Source organism: Trachurus japonicus, chromosome 17 (assembly GCF_045865225.1).
Source record: "Trachurus japonicus isolate A0001 chromosome 17, Traja_1.0".
In the NCBI taxonomy this organism is placed as follows: Eukaryota; Metazoa; Chordata; class Actinopteri; order Carangiformes; family Carangidae; genus Trachurus; species Trachurus japonicus.
The window spans coordinates 37,594,410-37,616,826 of record NC_140923.1 but is presented as its reverse complement, the minus strand read 5'-3'; the positions used below and the strand labels follow the sequence as shown (position 1 = coordinate 37,616,826).

At 41.4% G+C, this 22,417-nt stretch overlaps 1 protein-coding gene across 18 annotated transcripts in view; it reads left to right on the top strand.

Moving 5' to 3' along the window:
* ctnnd2b (catenin (cadherin-associated protein), delta 2b) overlaps positions 1-22,417 on the top strand; it is a 173,195-nt gene that overhangs the window by 82,298 nt on the left and 68,480 nt on the right. For 7 of the 18 annotated variants that reach the window (XM_085805983.1, XM_085805981.1, XM_085805979.1 and 4 more), the window contains 8 exons: positions 3,410-3,444; positions 5,901-6,017; positions 13,200-13,351; positions 13,725-13,898; positions 15,640-15,785; positions 17,217-17,467; positions 18,729-18,860; positions 22,053-22,365. In XM_085805983.1, the coding sequence (XP_085662109.1) occupies positions 3,410-3,444; positions 5,901-6,017; positions 13,200-13,351; positions 13,725-13,898; positions 15,640-15,785; positions 17,217-17,467; positions 18,729-18,860; positions 22,053-22,365 (1,320 nt within the window). The remainder of the gene's footprint in view (positions 1-3,409; positions 3,445-5,900; positions 6,018-13,199; positions 13,352-13,724; positions 13,899-15,639; positions 15,786-17,216; positions 17,468-18,728; positions 18,861-22,052; positions 22,366-22,417) is intronic. The other 11 variants (XM_085805987.1, XM_085805989.1, XM_085805984.1 and 8 more) reach the window with 3 other exon arrangements.

The following is a 22,417-nucleotide window of genomic DNA, read 5'->3' as shown; positions in this document are numbered from 1 at the left end:
TGATGAATGAGGAGTCTGCTTTGCTGACAGAGGGTCCCATTAACATGTACCGCTTGGCTCCCTCTCACAATCCGTCACACACCCCACACACACATACACACGGAAAATGGAGGTAATCAATGGGATGATTTAATAGCATCTGTTCTGTGTCTGCAGGGAGTGAATAGCATTCATTGCCAGGTTTAACTGTGAAGGCTTTGGGTTAGAGATATGGAGGATTTCATTCATTTCAAATCATGCAGCAGAACTGACAACAGACAATATTGCTACCTGGCAGTTGTTTGTTTAGCCTAAAGAAATAGTTTAATATTCCAGGAAACAGACACACTAGCTTTTCCACCAAGATCTCTGGGCAACAAATTGAATCAAAGGCAACTGGGCTTGTACAGTATACAAGTCCAGTTGCCTTCGATTCAATTTGTTGCCCAGAGATAACTATGACCTGGATGATCGAGAATATCTATAGACCACTGAACATGAATGCTACTGTAAATATGAAGCTAAAACCAGTTAGCTTAGCTTAGAGATAGTAAATGTGAGAAAAGTCCAACCTGGAAAAACTACAACTTGTATTTACTAGGCTAAAAACAAGACAGTGTGTTATGTTTTACTGTTAGTTTGTTCTTTATTCTCTCAAATGACTTCTCTCAGTCTAAGTTAAGCTAACAATCTGCTAGCTCTAGCTTCATATGTAGTCATGAGAGTTGTGTCTATTTTACCATTAGCTTCACAGCATTTATTTTGTAAGGCTCAAGGCCTGTACATGCTCCGCAAGAACAGAGAAATTTGTTTGTTTTCTCAAGGTGGCAAGAACAAAAGCAAAGTTAGTTCTGACAAAGAAGACATTTCAAACTTCATGAGAAACTCAAGAGCAAAACTTCAAATTTCTGAGTATAATCACACAATAGTTGTTGGAGACCATACAAGAAAAAAGTTCTGCCCAGCAGATGATGTGTTAAGAACAAGCTGCAAGAACTCCCAAACCAGGTCTTGCAGCCCTGGGAACAACAAACACAAATGTTTCAGTTTTTGTAGAGTATGTGCAGGCCTTCACAGCTGCAACGTTGACCAACCTTTGATTGTTTAAATCATATCAACATGTTGTCAGTCTTTCACCGGTTGAGATGTGGCTGTGAGATGCATTTAAATGCAACACTCATTCTACTTGAGTGGACGTGCTGCAGAAGTGGACATGTCGCTTTCCCCAGGAAATCTCAAAAATGAAGGACCTGATGTTCATCAGAGGAGCACTGAAGAGCACTACACCAAAACGCAACTTAGCCGTGATGATTGAGTGCCTCAAGAACTATGATATAATCAGTGTGTTGGACTAATGTGCGTCATCATGTAAAGCTGAAACTGATCTGCTGTAGGCTACTTGCTAGTTAGCTGTACTGTAGGCTACTGTGCCTGTGGTCAATTTACATCAGTGTGGCTAATGCTAGCTTTTATTGATTTACCCATAGACTTTCCTGCTGGTATAGGTTCATGTAGGTTCAACTTGCTGAGCTAAATATACAGTGGTGGTGTAATAGGTGGGCATCTTTTTCCGACCTACTGAGTCCATCTATTGCATTGAACCTGAAACATCAAATATAATAGTATACAACTGAAACATATAATTACGTATCTTATTACACAACTTACGAAAATTGAAATGACACAATGCTATTGCAAACTTCAATACACTCTGTGTAGCTATTTTTAGGACCATTTTTTACTGTGCCTCGCTATAGCTGATAACACAAGAAAAGAGCAATTAAAAGTTCAACTTTCTACAACTTTTTTTTTTTAAGTAGAATTGAGCTATTGTGGTTCTGTGCATGTGTCTCATTATCATCCTGGATTCCTGTGATACTGCAGCTTTCCACTTGTGTGTTAATAAACTGTTTAGTGAGATAGGAAGGTGGGTGGAGAACAGAGAACATACCAGAAATACAGAGCAAAAAACAACCAACATATGATAACCAGCAGGATGCTAACATGAGTACGGTAAAGCTATCAGGAAAAAAAATATGAGGATTGATAAATGTAACATCATATGAATAAAACTGTTCACTGGCAATATATTTAATTGTAAGGAAAGCTATAAAACTACAAACCAGTAGCCTACACACGATGTTGATTGTTGAGGATGTTCTCTCCAGTTTGAGCTCATCTGAGAGGATTGATGAAACAGTTTGATGTCTGCTACAGTATAGATCCACTCTTATAATGATTCTTTTGCAGCCGGTCTCACAGCTATAATCCTCCTTGATCTGCATTTTCTGTCCCTCTTTATCACACAATATATCACATTAAATCCACTGAATAACTTCCACAACAAAAAACTGATATGAAATTGAAAAGAATTGATTGATCTCTTCCTTATAACTGGCACTGGCTTGAATCAAAGGAGATGTCTCGTGTTTATTTTCTGGTCACTTACTTATTGAGCACTTTAGTAGCTGGTCCGTGTGTGTCTTTCGCTGTGTGTGTACAGTATGTGTGTGTGTGTGTGTGAGTAATTTTTTTTTCTTGTGTGCTCACTGCATTCTTGTGGTATTTCGTCATGTTCTTGTTGCTATTTCTAAAATAAAGACTCATCTCCTGGCTGCTTGTCTCTTTCTCAGCAGCTCTCACTGCCCTTTTAGACACAGTTTTATCTCAAATCATTTTATGCTCCCTGATTTTTTTATTTTGTTTTATTTTTACTGTGATAGCACTGTTGTTTGATGAGGAAAACAACCCTGTTTTCAGCTCACTAGCAAAGTATCTAATTGGATCTGAATTTCCAACAAATTTCCCAACAAACCACAGCACTTTATGGTTTGTCATCTGCAAGTGGGCTTTAAAAGTTGTCATACAACGATACACAGTGGCGTCTAAATGACTACTTTCCTATTCACTTGGACAAATGATATGGCAGTTTTAGACTCTGTAAACACCTCAATGTGTTTTTCAGGCTCCGAGCCTGTCTTCTGATTGGCTATTTGTTTTCCAATTGAAAAAATATACCAGACTGCAATTAAGCACTGAAGCTGCTGAATGCAGTTGCTACTATGTGACATCACAAAGTCACACAAGTTGCAACGGCTCATTATAAGGCTCAGTATCTGAACAGTCTGTCGATGGACTGAGGCTTTGATGCTTTCACAGTGTTAATATAGAACCTAAACCTGATTTATGATCAAAAAAGAAATACACATCAACCTTTACACAAAGCAGGACATTTTCAACTCATTTAAAAGCAGTGTTTCCCCATCCTGATTTTGTTTTATTGCAATTCTATAAAATGGACTTTGATGATAAAAAAGAGGCAGTGTCATATGAGGCATGAAGGAAATATTGTTACAATTTAAAGTTTTGTTTCCTGAACAACAAACAACCTTTCTAACTCTGTTTGTTTCCTGCTGTTTGTCTCTTGCAGTTCAGCAGATGAAAAGTTTCGCTGGAACAACCAAGGTAATATTTCCTCCTAAATGCTCTCACACATTTTGTCTGGTCCTCTATTGTTTGCATTGCCGGCTGTGTTTATTGCATTGGTAGCCACTGTAAAATCCCAACATCAGGCATTTAGAGTTTATTGATGCAGTCCTTTACAAGAACTATGGTGGCTGCTGTCCCCTCTCTGCACAGACCTAAACAGAAAAGATTTGTTCTTCGAAAAAAAGTGGGGGAAAAAAAATCTGTCTCTCAAATTCCCCAAACAAACTTTATCCCATCTGACAGCCGAGTAAAGGTCAACCAGCATTTGCAAATAATTCTCAGTGTTTAGTTTAACCTATTTGTGGTGCCAGATGGGAAGTGTTCTCCATGAGGAATCAATGAGTGTGAGGCCTTTAGACAATTACAAAGTCAAATTAAGACACTTCTCTGGGCTTGACATCTTCTTTGACAGCAGTTTAGCTGAAAAACCACCACACATGGATGACACTTCTAGGTCTCGCTCTCCCCTCTTTGTCAGTCCCGTTGAGACATGCATGCTGCTGAGAGTAGATTGATTATCTGGGTGCAGGGTTGGTGACCTCTGCCAACAAAGAGGTGACTAAACACAAGACAGCTCCGAGGCTCGTGGTCAAAACGTTTCACACTCAACTTAGGCTTTCAGTATCTGCTGTGGTCGTCCTCCATCAGCCCTTTTTAAGCACGACCTCGCTGCCTCAGAGAGACTAAATTTACTTCTGTCACGAAGGAGAGGAACTTTTCCTCACTCCAATCAGACCATCTGATCTCGTCGTCAGTCAGGGATCATTAAAAACCCATCACTTCAGGATCAAACGGGTTTGAAAATGAGTTTTGGCTTTTGTGCGTGAGGGTGAGAGTAAATCCGCCGTAATGCTGCAGACAGCACTGGAAATATTTCACCAGCAGTATCAATATCAGTCTGCAATTGCATCAGTCCAAGTCAGTAAAATCAGCCACTGAAATCCACTCACCAAGCCTTCCACTAGCACCATCTCGCGCCATCCCTTGATAAGAGATTCATGCTGCTCATTTTTAAAGTTTTATCTTCCAAGGCAGACTCTCCTGTAACCTGAAAGAACCGGACAAGTTATCAATCCTTCTCTTCCCCCTTTGACAGACAAAGAGCCTTCAGAAGCTTTTCGAACAACTGTAGTTCTTTTTCTTTTACATTATGTTATGTTGCAGCCATGTGCTAAAATCAAACAATATATCATAATGACAAAATGAGAACAGGGGTTTTGCTAATTTATTGAAATGAATGTTTGCAAGGAAAACTGTAATTAGCCCAGGCAGCTTACAGTATTTTGTGTATCTTTCCTTACATCTGAGGTCCAATCAGCTGAACTTACCACAGGTGTAGTAGAAACATGTAAGAGATGATCAAGAGAAATGGAAGAAACCCCGTGTCAGAAAAATCTGAACACTCATGTGCCTCTTTTGATTAAATAGAGATTAAGTCAAATTATTCAAAATTATGTTTTTGTCATAATGAGATACTGAGAATGAATCAGTGAGGTGATTTTTTTCAGTAAAAGGCTACAACAGAAGTGAAGGGGTCTGAATACTTTCTGAATGCCTGGTAAAGTCAAGGGGGTGCCACATACGTCACCACAACAGAAGGAGCTACTGTACATGAACATAGAAGTTTAATGCTTGAACCGTGGCCTATATCCTTAGGTTTTATGAATGTAAGTCCTATACTGTAGGTGCCCAGATGTACAATCATCATCATGTAATTGTTTATAAGCAATGCTGTACGCTTGAAGCCATTTGAAAAGATTTGAATGTCCATAGATTTTCAATCTGATAGTAAAGCTTGTTAGTGCTTCAAGGTTGTATAACAACCATTAATGAAACACCCTGAGCCTTAGTTCTTTCAAACAACGCATTGAAAGGGAAAAGCTGAAAGGTTAATTTGATTGACTTCATCACGCTGTTATTTTGTATTCTATGTTTGGATGGTCTTGAGGTGGATAGTGAGCACAGTTAATTTGTCGACCTTCTTTAGCCTTTATTTGCTTTAGTTGAATGTGCACCAGGAAAGTCTGGCAGGTCATATTTGCACTGCAATGATTTGATGCAAATTTCAGTTGATAGAGCATATTAGACACATATTATTAAATAAATTGGTGTTATCATTCCTCATACTGTAACCCTGTGGCAGTATAGTCCGTCTTCCCTGCAGCGTCTAGGGTATGTGCTATATGTGATGGGTATTTGAAGGTTAATGGGTACATCCACAATGGATATGGAGCTGGAGAAATTGGGGGTCAGTGGGGGCCCATAAGTCATTTATGTCTCTGGCTGCCCTTGTGGGTTAATCCAACCACGACTGTAGCTAGAGTCCCACATTATGGACACATACTGTAGAGGAGCAGTGTGGAGGAAGCAGGAGAAGCTATGTCTTTCTGTCCACTCAGGTTTGTTTCCTGTTTTTGTCTGTGCACATGCAGATGGACAGAAGGACATCGAGGAGGAGCTGACAACAGGTCTAGAGCTGGTGGACTCCTGCATCCGATCGCTCCAGGAGTCTGGAATCTTGGATTCGCAGGACACCTCAACAGGAGACAGTAAGAGCAATGATAAAGAAAAGAGGAAACTATTTCACCTTTTACTTTTCTTGACTGAGATAAAACAGAGAGCTTAGAGGACAGTAGGTAAAGTTAAGTGCTTGGAGGGGAAGTGGAGTCCCAAGGTTTGGCTAATTAACTTGTGGAATGTATTTGAATTCAACAAGATAATGTGATGCACAAAGTGGTCCTCCAATAAAATAATGAGTGATATGACTTGGAAGGAGTGTGTTCAGCCCTTCAGTCAGTAATCATACCTATTAGATTGGTCTACTCAAATGTGAAACCTGTGATGTTGTCATCTGTTCTATTTCCAAACGTACAACCAAGCAAAACAACTAATACCCCTTTCCCACTGGTCAAAAAACCCGTTTAAACCCGCTAACAATCGGCTTTTGGTGGCAGTGGGAAAGGCGCACCGAGCCGAGTCGACCCGCGTCGACGCGGGTCAAACGACTTGGCAAGCGACGTGGGTTAAAATCGCCTTTAATCGGCTCGGCTCCGAACGGCTTGCAGTGGGAACGCCAGACCCGCGTCAACCCGCTAATTTACGTGATGACACTGAACGTTACGTGACGCTACGTCATCGCGCCGGTCGCGTCTCTTATCACGTACCAAAACAAAGCTCTGCTCCGCTCTGCTCTCATCCGAGACTGGGATCAAAAGATCAGAGAACACTGACCAAAAACGATAGAAAAAAAGAAAAGAAAAGAAGCGACAGTCTGTTTAACTGACGTGTTGTGCCGCGGACGTCCGTCATCCGGCCGCAGCAGACTCGCTGTCCTCCGCGGTCCTGGTGCTCCAGGTCAGCCAGCCAGAGAGTCTGCCTCGGCGGACGGACACTCCGCGGCGGGCGGCTGTGGCATGACTGTGTGTGTCTCTTGCACCGCGGATGAGAGCGGGGCGACTGGTTTATGCTCTGTCTGGTCCCCCAGCGGGGGGTCAGACTCGGCTCATTTTGGTCAATGGGAAAGGGGCCAAATGCCGATTGTTAGCGGGTCGACCCGCGTTTAAAAAACCTGCGTCGACCCGCTAATTTTAGTGGGAAAACGGCTTCAGACACATGAAGGAGTGGTAATCCATAAGATCTGTATCACATCTCTGTTAGTTTCTCCAGAATGATTCTTCTTTAAAGGGGACATATTATGGAAATATCACTTTTTGAAGGCTCTTTAAATATTTGGGTGTTTGTCTTGCCTTTCGGCCCCCAAAATGTGAGAATTGACAAAAAAACTTTAATGTGCAGGCTCCCTAGGTTGAAATCCATGTGGTTTTACGAGCTGTTCCCTCAGTTGTCTTCCAGTAATGTAACTTGGATTTGAATTTGCATTATACCACCCCTACCTGGTACCGGTAGAAGGGGTTTATGCATTTATGGAAAGGGGGCATTATATGTCACCTTTAAATTGATTTTCTACTGGTTTTTCATTACATCTGGGTTACTCAGAATTTGTGAAACCCCTTTGTTTTTTCACCTTTAGTGAATGTTTATCCATCAAAACGTTATACCTTGAATGTAAATCAACGTTTCTCTGCTCCACTTTTACTACAGTAGATATGAAAGGTTCAGAAGGCTACATGCAAACACTGTCGGGAAGTGGATATAGTCTGAATATGTAATTGGCAAAGCAAGAAAGGAAAAAATGACTTTATTAATGTTAAAATAAAATGATTTAAAAATATATTGTATCTTATTACTTTAAATTGGTCTCAACCTAATTTTTTAGCCAGCCAGAGGCAAGCAGTCAACAAAATGAGAATGTGAGCAAAAACTTTTTATCCACCTTTATACCTTATACATTTATGCAGACATGGAGCAGAATCTTCTGTCCACTGGAGGAATATATATGTTGAAAATCCATATATATGCTCCCTGCGCCTCTGAAAGAAATATTTGACGCTTTAGCAGCCAAACGCTCTGTTTTTGTCGACAATTTGTCAGCGTATATAGTTGAACCATGTTTTTTTTTTCTTGGAGGCAGTTGCCGGCTGCATCTTGAAGCATGACCCATGTCTTTTCTATAGTCGACCCCATGGGAGAGAAGAAGGTGTCAGGAGGCATGCAGAGACATGCCAGTAGTTTGATATGCTAATCCATCCTTGCTGAGGTGTCAGCTGGCCTGCTGTTCACAGTGCAGAGAGGGGAGGCACTGATGAACACACACACACACACACACACACACACACACACACAGTCGTACTTCTGTCTTTGTGAGGACACTCACTCATCTTAAGGGTCTCTAACCACAATCATCAACTAGATGTTAAAAAGAAGAAACACCACCAACTCATGGAAGGCGTTAATATTCAGCAACAGTTGAAGTTTCTATTTATTTATTTTCTCTGAGGGTGGGGGTTATTATTAACAAATATGATTGCAGGCATGCAAAGACAAATCCTAAGCTTCACACATACAGTGCATATTAAGGTTATGCACACACCTCTACGCATACACACACAACACACTATGTATACGGTACATATACACACAGCATCATCCTTTCCTCAAGCTGCTGAGCAGATTAGTGCAGCACAGCAGCAGAGTCCACTGAGTGTCTTTACACTTCATGCTGGCGTTGCTTACCAGTTTGCATGTTAATCTGTGTGTTAGTGACTCTGTTGGCTGCAGCTATTTGAGGCCTGTGCATGCAGTTGTGTGTGTGTGTGTGTGTGTGTGTAAGACACAGTGCACTTAGCTCAAACTGGAATTTAGGAATAGACAACTAGTATACAACTGAAGTGTAGCAATGGTGAGCAAAATGGCCAGGCTTAAGAAGAAATAAGTCACTGCATGCAGGTATGTACAGATGTGGTGTGTGTTCATGCATGCAATCACTGAGCCGGAGTGAGAGAGCCGTGTGTGTGTGTGCATTGAACTCTGAAACCATAAGGGCACAGGCAGAGGCCTTCTTATAGCCCCACATTACGTTCCTTCTTATACACCAACACACACCCTACCTCTCTCCTCACAAGCACACACACACTCTTTCCCTCACTCACCTCAGATGGACTCAATGGAGCCTTCAATGTTTGCCATCTGAGTGATAATGTATTTATGAGGCCCTTCACTTCCCTAAAGGCTCTACTACCCATATGAAACAAACCTAAAGTGGCAAACTGAAACTGTGGAAAACATCCCTTGGCTTTGCACACACACGCACACACGCACACACATGCGCACACACATAAATCTGGATTTGTGCATGTGTGCAGTGTGTGAATCCATCTAGAGTTACAGATTCTTTCATTGCATTATCTCTCTCTCTCTCTCTCTCTCTCTCTCTGTATTTACTCCCCCCAAGATGAGTCTCTCTTAGACATGGAGGCTTTGACCTAGTGAACTCACAGTAACTTCAGCTTAATATCGTTTTTTCAATACTGCGTGATCACTATATAGCTCCACGGCCTACAGGAGCCATTTGCTGCTCTTGAAGTGAATTTTCACTTTGGTTTGAGCTTTATTTCTTCTAACACTCTTATCAAAACTGGCTGCGCTTGCCATTAGGTGCTGACTTTTATCTATTCCATGCAGTGGATATTGACCGCTGGCACACTTTGGTCTTCCTTTCTCTTGTCTTTAACAATAACAAACAGGCAGAGCTCCGTCTTGTCTCTGCTGCTCTTGGTTTGATTCCTCAACTGCTAGCATCAGTAGAGATTAAAGGTTTTGATGGGGGACAGCTCAGGAAGTCCTTTAAGAGCATCAATGCTAAGCACTAGGAACTTAGAGGCCTATTTAGAGCCGGTATAGTGAAGTTAAAGTTATTTTCCAGTGCAGGGAGGAAAAAAGGCAAACCGTTGTAAAAGTGGCTGCATATGCACTGCTGCTAAATTTATGCATTATTGGAGCAAAGTGTTACTGGGGGACGTCATGTTTAAAGTGACATTTTTTTTGGGGGGGAAATGTTTTATTTCTGTAATTAAAGCTGTTGATGAGGCACATCGTTGCTATCATCACCAAAAGTGAATAAATCAAGGGTGCATCAAAAATTTAACAGGACTTTAATAAGAGGGATGGGAGCGTTTTGGCTCCCGCGCAGTGAACAGCTCCCGCCCTCCTGTCCGCCTCAAATGATTCAATTAACTTAAATTAAATTCACTTCAAACTTTATGTGCCATCCAAGCAAATACACAGTTTCCCAGGTCTGCAAAACATGCCGTAAATCCTTTTTCAATATGTTTGTGCCCTTTCAATTACATGTGGCCTGTTTGTGCCAAAGTTTGCTTGTTTGCACTATGAAATTATGTATGTGCAAATTAAAAGGCTGCGAATGAGGCTGTATGTGTGTATGTGTGTGTGTGTGTGTGTGTGTGTGTCATTGTCGATCGGCTCCTCGTTGAACCTGCTGTAAATTAGTTACAGTGTTGGACATGAATTATTACAACATCGTGAGATGTGAACATTTGTAGAGTTTCATAACAAATTGACATCAGGTAATTAGACAAAATAAATTACATCCACATTCAGAAGTTGACTGCTAATGTAAAATTCAACAGGTGAGTACAGAGGCACTTGCTTTTAGAGTAATGAGAAACAATGCCCAATTGATGCCTGATTTACAAACTGAAAAGTTACCGTCAGCTGACCGGCTGATTTGATGGCCGACCGGCTGCTAGCTCAGTGGTAGCTGACTGTCCAGCTGGAGTCTGGCCGACCGACCCTTGTTAGATTTTGGATGAGGGCCTGAATGGAAGTGGAAGTGGAAGAGTTGTAGTCGTAAAAACAGCTTCACTGGAGGGCGTTACACAGCAGTTTGTCAGTGGTTCTCACACTTCAAATTTTTTACTACATTTGACAAATAATATACCAAAGTGTAGTTAATGAGCTGTGGACCAGGCTTAGCCATACTGTGTTTCACAAAATGTGAAATAATAATAGCCTAATAAATGTGTCTGCCATGATAGTTATAGTTGAAATGTGGTGGCTTATTTTCTTTAGTTCTTAGTAGTCCTTTAGTTCTCTCTTGTGACACAGGCTCACCTGAAACTGTAAGTGAGTATATTGTGTCTTTGTCACAATGTCAACAGAAATGAGTTGTCGACATCCAGTATACTAAGCTGGCTGCCTGTCACCACTTGTATGTAAAAAGAGATGTCAGAGCACTAATAGCAGCAACAGCAACATCAGTCATTACATGCTACAGTTATGTAGTTAGTGGTCTTATTGGTCAAACTGGAGTTGTCAAAGGGGAAAAAATTAAACTCTTCAACACTTTTTTGAGGGAGATCCCACATCAACCCAGTTTTGATCCACAGGAAGCATAATGGCAGAATCTACCAAGTTTAGCTCTGCATGAAAAGCTCTGTACAAACTGACTTTGTTTCCATGAGATTATCCATTAAAAGAATTGCTTTTTCAAATAACAAATGTCAGTGACAAACGATGCTTGTGTGACTGGATCCTGAATGAACAGTAGCAACTCTGCCTAAAGAGAGAGAATGGCTGGTTAGTTTTTCAGTTTTGCCATGTAAGCTAGCATTGGACTGGTTGTCAAAGTGATGACATCAGCAAAAAGTTGCCGTTTAACACATCAATTTGTGTACAGATTAAATTAATGAGACACATCATGTTAATGAGTTGTGTAACCTAAGTGTTTAGCAGCAAGCTAAGCTAGCTGTTCCTTCTGTTTCCAGGCAACAGTTTTGATTTGTATGGCTAATTCCCTCCCTCATGACAAGTGTACGGGGGAGAAATGTATTAAAACTCACACATTTACGTTTTATGACATCTAAAAGTTCTGCATGACATGCTGCTTTTGACACTGTTGAGTGAAGGTATGCTTGTCACAAGCCAGCATGCACTGACATCTCAGCACCACACACCCCTCCTCTAGCGCATTTGTGAATTAACTGTGAGTTCAGCAGTATCAGCCGTCTTGCAAGAAGCAAGATGGCAACGGTGGGATGGTCCACTCTGAGCTTTAAAACCTCTCTTCAGAGATCTATGGGTGATGTCACGGAGGCCACGTCCGTCTTTATTTACAGTCTGTGATTATTGGGCTCACTCTAACGCTCTCTCTGCCTCTGCTGCTGAATTATATAAAGAAATGTGGAGTGGTGCGGACGTGTAGTGGAGAGTGGTCAGGGAAGTGAAAGGGAGAGGGGAAGAAAGGGAGACAGTGAAGGAGTGTGTTTTAAATGGAGGTCAGGAACAGGGTGAGATTCAAGGGTCGTGGAGCAGAAGAGGAAAAGAGGAGAGAGAGGCTGGAATAACATAGTGGCTAAAAAGCAAATGGGTGTCTCAGAAAAAGGAGGGCAAGGTATTCTGTTGCAATCTATTTCAGTTTTCAGTCTTTTCTCGTCCTATTCTTGATCTCAAGGTCGCTTACAAACTGAGGCAGTTGTATTTGTTGTCTTCACATTCATTCTTTTCCCTTAAAGGGATAGTTCAACATTTTGGCAAATTGGCCCATTGCCACAATCGGTTCGTTACCTTTAATTGTCGGTGCAGGCTATTTTTAGAACAGCGGAGCAGAGCTGTGAGCTGCTCAGAGCTACGCTACGGAGGCTAATGGGATTTCTTGGTTTCCCTCATCAAACTCATCAAATACACAATCCAACAACTCCAAAACACTCTAATGGACATGTTGTTACCTGCACATTCACCACGCTATGATATAACAACGGAACGGAGTTGTTTTCGAGGCAAATGCACAGACTGCTTGCCGAAAAACTGCCCCTGACAGCAATGCACATCAGCTGTTTTGCATGAATTTACCTCGAAAACAAATCCGTCTCGTAACGTTCCGTAAAATAGCTTACAGCGACAATTAAAGGTAACAAACCTCCTGCTTATGGCAATAAGCCAATTTACCAAAATGTTGAACTATCCCTTTAAAGGAAAAACATGCTGTAAAAATATACATTTTATAACATGTAGAACATAAACTGGGTTACAAAAGGCTTTCAAGGCAACAAACAAACTCTACACAATGAGAGGCAAAAGTTACACAAAAGCAACTTGACAGGAGTGAAACGAAATCTTACGGTGACAATGATCAGAGATTTCAGGTCTCAAACTCTGATACAGCCTCACATTGCATCTCTCCAGCTCCAAAGTCAGCTTCCTCCTCCACATCGAACATTTATGAATCTACATTAAAGAAGTGACACTTTAATGTCTTCATTTCCTTTTAACACTCTAATTCTAAGTCATTTTTTTCTTTTTCTTTTTCGCATAAGGACAAGGACTCCTGTCCCAAAGTGCTCTGCAGCTCAACAACCAGGATGCCTATGCAGCAGCCGGTTACCATAGTAACCAAGCTCTGGCACTTGGGGAAACGGTCACAGGCCGCAGTGGGCAGGTCGGAGGGGCAGTCCACAGCTACAATCAGGTAAAAGCACGCATGAATTCATCGCAGGGTTTCTTTGTCCTTGTTTCTTTTTCCTCCACTTTCTCCACCTTGTCTACGCCTCTCTCCTTTATTTCCATCTTCCTCCACCCCTCTGCTTCCTTATCCTTCCTCTCTCCATTCACACACTCTCCTTCTCTTCATGCCTGTCTCCTGTCACATTCTGTGCTCCCCTAATCTTCTCACTCTTTCTCAGCCAGACCATTTCTTGTAGCAGTCTTTGTGCCCTTGCTCTTCCCTCCCTCCTCCCTCCACCATCTTCCTTCATTTGCATTTCTTTCTTCTACTAACTTGTTGCCTGGTCTCCTCTTTCCTCACTTCTCTCATGTCTCTCCACACTCTGTTCCCTTTCAAGGTGACATCCAGCCGTGCCGCTGCCCAGTTAGTGGGGACAGACTCTCCCTCCCAGTCCCAGAGAGACTCATTTGCCCAGCAGGCACAAGGCAGCGCCTTCCATATGCCCACAGACGGAGGATCTGCACCCACTGGACCGCCCATGTATTACTCCTGTGCCACTCTACCTGCGCAGGTACAAATCCTCAAAGAGATTACTGTGATGCCTCAGTTGTGGTCTGCTGCTTTCTGCATCCACTCTAGTCTGTAGCACACTTCTCTCACCAGATGAGACCAAAATGTTCTAAAGTTGCTGTTGCTGCATTGTGGAGGGCAACAGCTGTAGTATCCACGGTGCTCTGATTCTGTCTTTGAATTACTCTACTGATCCCCTGGGTTTTGCTGCAGCATCACCATTAGGTTCCACTGTTTGGTTTAGATGCCCATCATCCCCAGAGGATGAATCCCTTACTTTCCTTCTATTGCCACCATCAGGTCACACTGTTAATTTGTCTTTACATCTTTTTGTCCGGTACTTTTAGCGCGTTAAACTTACATTCTGACATCTGCATTATCCTGAAATGACATCTGTACCCACAGCATTGTTGTACATACTGTAGATCTAAAGGTGGATACAACAAACCTGTTGTGTTAAACACTTTCTCAGTGATTACCTTCCAAACAGAGACTCTTGTCTTGAAGGACTTAACTGTCCCTGAACTGTCTCTCAAGCTTATAATATCCGCAGATTGCAAAGATAGAATAAATGTAAAGCCTTTATTTATCTTTTCGGTTTGTCTGCTGGATTTGAAAAGGATGTTCATGTAACACCATTACCGACCCACATTCACGTCCCAGATTACAGATTTCCCTACTGGACAATAAATGCAGCATAGCTTTTATGGCTAAACCCAAGAAAATCATCCTAACCAGAAGATATTTGGGCCAGAGGCTAAAACAGACTGCTGTCAAATATACAAATAAATAGAATAGATAAATAAATAATAATAAATAGAAAAAAGACTCATTTGTGCTTTGCTGATGGATTTAAGAATCAATCCGGTTGTTGAGTATATACTGACCTAACAGAGCAGAAGATTACAACTCCCGACTGTCGAGAGCTGCTTTGTACAATATAAACACATGGTACCTCAATTCTGTGGAAACAACTCTAAATCCAATCATTCTCTCATCTAACTCCCTGCTTTCATGGCAGCAACTGAAGGAAAAGGCTTGTCCTACATCTTTATGGCAATTAGTACAATGGGAATACTGTATGTGATTTGCAAGCAGTTCTTATATGGGGTCAGTCATCAGTGCAGCTACAATGCAGTAAACTTGTTTGAAATCTTGGCCTTTTGAGCGATGATCTACTCTTTTATTGCTTCTTTTGCTGCTCCATGATGAATTCATTTTTCAGGCTCAGAGCTTAGAATTTTAAGAGTCCCGTGTTAATCATGTCTTTGAATTCATTTAAAAAAAGATTTAACAGCACTGTTACGCTGTATCAGAAATTGGCAGCATCCTCACTTCCGCACATCTTGACCAAGCTCATACAAATTAATGGAGTGTTTAAAATTGTACCTTCGGCTCTGTAACCGCAGGACCTTGCAAATATTTCTTCAACTTATTTCCTCATTTGGCAACCAAATGAAAATGCATGTTTAGGATCCTGAGGAAACTTCATTTGGCGGCCCATTGCTCGCAGCAAGTTCATTTGGTTCTAAAAGTTTGGAGTCATCCCTTTACATTTGGTCTAACAACTCCGAGCTCCTCATCGCGATGTTATCACAGATTAGAGTCTCTGCTTTCTGGTTTCCCAGCTCCGGGGGGGAGTTGTTCATCTCTCTGAAAATAATGGTATGAATAAGTAGAGTGGATGAATATTTCAAGTGAGTGACATTCCCTTTTAATGAAGTACAACTCTTCCATTACAGCGTGTCAGCTCCCCTCTGCAGGCAGTGGGATCCCCTACCAAGCTGCAGCGCCTAGGATCAGCCTCCTCTGACATGCCCAGCTACGCCACGCTACAGAGGGTGTCCTCGCCCAAACAGTCACCCAGCCGACTCGCCAAGTCCTACAGGTTGGTTCGATTTCAGTCTCATCAATTGATTCACTGAGGGCTCATTGTTAGGAGCACATTACATAAGAGTTTTACTGCTTCCTGAGCTCAAAAGAAGATATTTGCAGGAGCTTGTTGATCAATACCAGTGACTCAACAGTGACTTCACCTGGTGCTGAGAGTTCTGCCTTTGAAAAACACTCTCTAGCCTGTTGCAGAACAGAAGCTGTGTGTTTGTATTAGCGATGTAAGACCCCTGTGCTCATACTTGAAAACATTTTACTTTACACTTTATAATGCCTCAGCCTGCTATGTTATAAAAAAAAAAGCTAGAGCTAGTCTCAATAGTGCTCTAACAAGCACTAGAGCGGATACAGTGTATGCTGTTTGCTTGGCCAGTGGTGCGATCCCCAGCTTGAAGTCTCAATGGCTAAGATGCTGAACACTAAATTCCCTCTGATGGTTGTTCCATCTTTGTGTGTGTGGGTCTGACATATGAATGTATGAATGACTGGGTGGATGTGGCATGTATTATAATGCACTGAATAGTTGATGAGATTAGAAAAGTGCTATGTAAGTGCAGTCCATTCATCATTTACTATGGCTCAACCACCACACATCTGAATAGTTTCCCATCTTTTCACCATTTGCTCCAAAGCCTTAGTTTTTGACTTTGAATGTGGTGATCTCACAAGTTACTGAATTTAAGCAAGGAAATCTTTTTGGTCTGTCCAGAGTTTTTCTTTGTTGCAGATATTTAGGAACTATGTTGTTCTGTGTACTGAATGGAGTAGGGCTGCAACTAACGATTATTTTCATTATCGATTACGATTAATCGATTAGTTGTTTGGTCAATAAAGTGTTAAAAAATGTTGACAAACGTCAATCAGTGTTTCCCAAATCACAACATGACGTCCTCAAATTTCTTGTTTTGTCCACAAACCAAAGAGAGACTTAGTTTATTACCATAAAGGAACAAAGAAACCAGAAATATTCACATTTAAGAAGCTGAAATCTGAGAATTTTGACTTTTTTTCTTTAAAAAAACGGCTCAAACCGATTATTCGATTATCAAAATAGTTGACGATTCATTTAATAATCGATTATTGTGTGATGAATCGATTAATTGTTGCAGCTCTAGAATGGAGGCTTTAGTGCACTAGTATTTGATCAAACTTTGTATTGGTTCCCAAAGTTTCGAAGGTCAGACAGTTTCCTCATCTGTATGACTATAAATTTGGTCATCTGCCCCTGACCGTGTCCACACAGACTGTGATAGTTTATGACTGTGCACACTGACCATATGCCTCAATAAGCACGCATAGGGATATTTGAGTTTGCTTCATGTGTGCATCCACTGCCCGACCATCCATGGGACTGTGACTCTGTTCATGCTGGACAATGAGCAATAATCAAACAAAATCTTAATTTCTGTATTTCCTCCTCCCACAGCACCTCATCGCCCATCAACATGGTAGCATCGGGTGCGGCCGGCTCCTCCTCGCCCCTCCCCATGGCAGCCTCCCCAGGTGGGAATCACACCTCGTCGCCCCTCCACCAGCTCAGCTCGGCAGTGGGAAGCTACGCCACGCTGTCACCCACCAAGCGCATGCTGCATCACATCGGAGCCGACAGCTACAAGATTTCCCACGAGCTGTACGCCAACGCAACCCTGCAAAGGCCTGGTAGCCTGGCAGGTAGAGGTCAAGACCATTTTATTATTACTTTTTAATGTGTGACTGTGTGAAGTGTTGTGTTATTATTGTATTTAATTGATTTAAGTTAATAATGTAGGCGGTGCTCTCTAGTCACAGGATGAACAAGAACAAAAGAACTATTCAGCTGCCACTGAATACGTTTGAGTGAGTACACATGACCAATCTTATAGATAGTGTCTTCTAGTGTATTAGTGCACTCACTTTCTGTTTTATTGAAATTCCCAATTATTAACACATATTTTTCATTGAGAGTGTATATTAGAAGTTTTCTAAAGGGTCATACATTTTATTATATTAGTTTGTGAAAGTTAAAGGTCGAGTGAATTTTAATTGGCTCAAGTTTTTATCTAAAATGTATCTTTGTGCAGATGTCCTTGTGAATTTCTGAACAGTTCATGAGTTAACTCAGGACAGAGTTTGGCTTTGTTCAGGCCTCCTCCAAAGGTGGATTTGTCTTTTAAGAAAAGTGTAACTTATGTAGTTGATCTTATCAAATAAAAAGTGATTTAAAACTACTCTACAGCAGACGCTATTCATCCATGTTCAACAGGCCCATTGAAAGAGTTATGCATTGACACATTGTGATATCTGGAAGAAAATCTATGATCTTTATTTTAAAGGTCCCATATTTTACATAATCAATTGAAGTTTTGTTGAAGTTAATGCAATGATCCATAGGAATATATATTTATTGAACAATAATTATGGATGTATTAAAATATGTACATGGATGTATCAAAATACATGCCTGGCTAGCTTGACATGAAAACGAATTCTCATTGTATATTCACCTGTCTGTATTTTTTGAAACATCATAGATTTTTTTTTTCAGGGCAGACACTGAGCTGAGCTGCCATGTTTACAAGAAAATGTCTGATTCTGAGTTGAGCTTTTCCTGTAAAATTACTGGTTAACTGCTTATTTTATTTTTATGGTGTTTGTAACTCCAACAAAAAGCAGCCTGATGCTCTTTGATGATGAATGGATACTTGTGCCATTTTGAAGTTTAAAGAGCGTAAAACATGAAAGCATTTCTATAAATGTTTTATGAAGTCATTTAAAAGACAATACTGACTTCAGTGGCCTAAATTTCATTTGCTCTCTAATTTGTATTCTCTGTGTTTCCTGCACTTACTGGTTACATTGATATCTCCGGAGAATATTGTGATACATCCACTGATTTTTCCATCCATCCATCAATTCACCTACCACTGTATCTCACCTCTGCGTTCTCGGTGTGTTCCAGGCTCCAGAGGTTCCTACAGCAGCCAGCACAGTCACCTGGGCTCCGAGCTTCGACCCCTGCAGTCTCCTGAACACCACATCGACCCCATCTACGAAGACAGAGTCTACACCAAACCCAACCTTAGAGGACAAGGTAAGAAGACATTGAGATGTGTGGCTGATGGGAAATAAAGACATAAAACGGAAGGTTATTTGTTTAAGGAGTTAAAGTGAGATCTACAAGCCTAGAGTCTAAATCACTGAATCTCATAAGACACAGGGAATATAAAGGAGGATTCACAGAGAGGAAGAGCAGAAAGCAAATGTCTAACAGCAAATACCGAGGACGATTGCAGATTTGTAACTAAGGTGTTTCGCTGGGATGGAACAAAATGAGGGAGAAGTATGAGAGGTAACCGAGGACTTCTTTAAACTTCGTTAAATGATAGTGAGAAGAAGGTTTTTAGAGCAAAATGAGAAAGAGAGATCAGTCAGAAGAAGAGTACCCTAGTATTGGTAACATTAGTGTTTGTAAGTAATATGGGTTGCCTGCAGTCATTAAATTATGAAGTCATAATAATCAGTCCTAAATAAATGAAGCGTTACAGATTTTCCACATGCAGTAGTCAGTAATGTAATGTACCATGTGTGATTAAGGTTTCAAATGCTGCTGTTTTTCACACTGTTCTCGCCACAAAGAGAGCCACTCAACTCTTCTTTCATTTCCTCTGATGTTTTGATTGGATCTGTTAGGACAACCCTAGTGATGTCATCAGAGTTTTCTTGGCATGGGTATGGAAATAGAAATACTTATAGCTAACTTCATTTCAGAGGCAGAGTTCTAATGCTATGTGGTTGCATTATGGGAATTGTAGGATCCCGTTTTTTGCAGCAAGGGACATCAGCAACTTTGATACTTACCATTTCATTTTTATTTATTTATTTCTTTACTTCACAACTTTGTGGAATTGCATTCCTAAGCTGCTGGAGTGCTCTTTGTATGTTTCATGCTGAAGTGGGATAAACAACAATAACAAGGATTTTAAACTTCAAACTCCTATAAATCACGATTAAATAAGGATTAAATAAGCTTATTAAAGATAAATAGTTGTATGTCAGATTTTTACAAAGGTGCCTCATTAGAAGGAGTTAGAGGAATGAGGATGGTGCAGAAAGTGAAACGATGAAACCACTAGTAGCCTAACATGTGGAGAATCAGAGTGAGACTGTTAAAAAGTCTTCAAATGGTTCAATACCAGAAATAGCTGCAGCTGCTGTAACTCACCCACTGAACCATCTAAATTTAAAAATCAGAGTACACACAGACATCACATGGTACCCAGAGTAAAGTGATGGATCAAAGAAAAGCTTCACAGTACAGACAGGCAGAAGAGAAATAGACACAGCTCGGTCGCCACTTAAAAAACTAGGTGTTTTGTAATAGTGCTACGTTATATTAAAGGCTGCTATACATAAGAGACTTCCTTTTACCATCTGATCATGCAGCGCTATTTACCAGATCAGGTAGGCAAATCCAATTGGGGTCTCAATGGCAATTTGTCTCTCAGTCACAGTCTGTTAACTAATTAGTTTCAAGGCTGAAAATTAATCTCAATTAATCCCACGGGCGTTAGCTTGGGTGCTTTGAAATCAAAGCAAATCAACCGTGTCCTAAAATGTTTTTGACGCTGTGCCGCTGGTTTGGTCGAGAGAAAAACACAAAGAGGAGGAATATGAAAGAAAATCTCACACTTTTTCCTGAAGGTTTTGTTTCAGTGAGGGGAGATTCACCCCAATAATTCCGTATGAAGTTTCAGTTTCCTGCTGGCTTCTTGCTCACACTGGCCGAAATAACATTTATGTCTTTGAATGTCAGTCACGACTCTGAAAAAGACAAAAACACACACAAAAACTCGCTCGTCAAAAATAACACAATAGCTTCAATAGATCTGCCTCTCACTTTTTTTTCTATGGTACACAAAGTAGCTGTTGAAGCCTGGCTGTGTTTCAAGGTCAGTTCAAATAGTTTCAAGATGACAAACAGAGTTGGAAACAGGCACACAACACTTCACAGCCGACTTCACCGCACAGGTGAATCTCCTCCGGCCTAGTCATGGTCCCTGCAGTTATCTAGTTACACACACACAGTGACCCACTTCACCTCCCCCACGGAGAGCTCGTGTAACTGCCCTAACGTTGCCTTAACTGAATTCTCCTCTCTGTCTGAGAGTGACAAAGGAGTTTATGCTGGTCCTGAGGTTTGATTACACCCTCGAGACCTCCTGAACCCCCATGACAACCATATGGCAATTACATTCATGTAATACAGAAAGTGCTAATTTGTTTATAGCATATACAGTTAAGGAGAATATAAACTGAAAGGCTAATGCCTTTAAAGGACTAATTGGTCATTTTGTCACATACACTTGCTTGAATTCTCCCTAATAGCTGTTGTTGGGTAAAATACACTAGAAACGGGTGGATGGAGGGTCAAGCTCATTAGGATCAATCTACATAAACAACATGTAGAAAAGACAGAAAAGACGACTACACACTATACATACCCAATCTATGTGGGTAGCACAGTGTCACATGGCACGCACTGACCCAAAAACCTTTTTTCTCCCAAAATACTGTATGCCATCCATTTGTGTAGGGAGCTGACAGGAGGGCAACGTGTGCTCTGTGGGTTCAAAACCACAAAAGTTCATCGAGGACTTGAAAACTTTTTCAGTGCAACCACTTGGAATGAATGCTGTGCCTTTTTGTATCAGTGATCCAGACACAGTGACTTTCTGGGGTCTATCACTCCCAACATGAGGTTGTCAGTCAACCAGCAGTGACTCCTGTCCTGGCTTTAGCTGCATATAATGGACCATGCTATCTTTACACTTGACGCCATTTGATTCATAAAAACCATACTGAAGATGAAAGGGAGGTTGTCATAGGAGCCAACATGTTTTTGCTCTTGTGGTTGCTCCTGCAGTTGGGGACATTTTATATGTGTGATCTGTTAATACAGTACATTGTTTTACAGGTGCCTTCAAGTTTCACATGTTCTTTCTTCAAAAATTCTTTCTTTTAATGATGCATGTGTGCCTCAGTCTGTCTGTGATTCTTCATCCAAATGAAAATCTTGAATTCATTTGGTAAGCTCACATTTATTTACTTTTTTTTGCTTCCTCCCTTTCTGCTTTTTTTTTCTTCTGTGCTGTTTTGTTCCATTGGTACTGGTGTTGTTGTTGCTTTTTACTCATTTTGTGTGTATGTGTACGTGCACCCTCGTGTTTGGTTGCAACTTTTTCGTCCCCGACTCCCGGCCACTCCTCGGCTACATCTAACCCAGTGGTGAACCAGTTGTACCAAGAGGTCCTCAACTATCTGCTCTGTCCCTACGCTCCTCTTCCTGCTTTAGCCCCGCCCTCCCCCGGTGTCGACCCAATCCCCTTGCAGCGAACGGGAAGCCAGAGTGCCACTTCCACCTTTCAGAGAGGCAGCTTCGCCACAGGAGGCGGGGCCGCCGACTACGCCAACCCGTACCGCACTCTGCAGTTCTGCCCGTCCACTGAGTCGCCTTACAGCAAGTCGGGCCCCGCCCTTCCCCCTGAGGCGGCCCTGGGCAGGTCTCCATCTGTGGACAGCATCCAGAAGGATCCAAGGTGAGGAGAAACAGTACTTACTTAACTTGGATTCAGCTCTGGCTTGTTGATG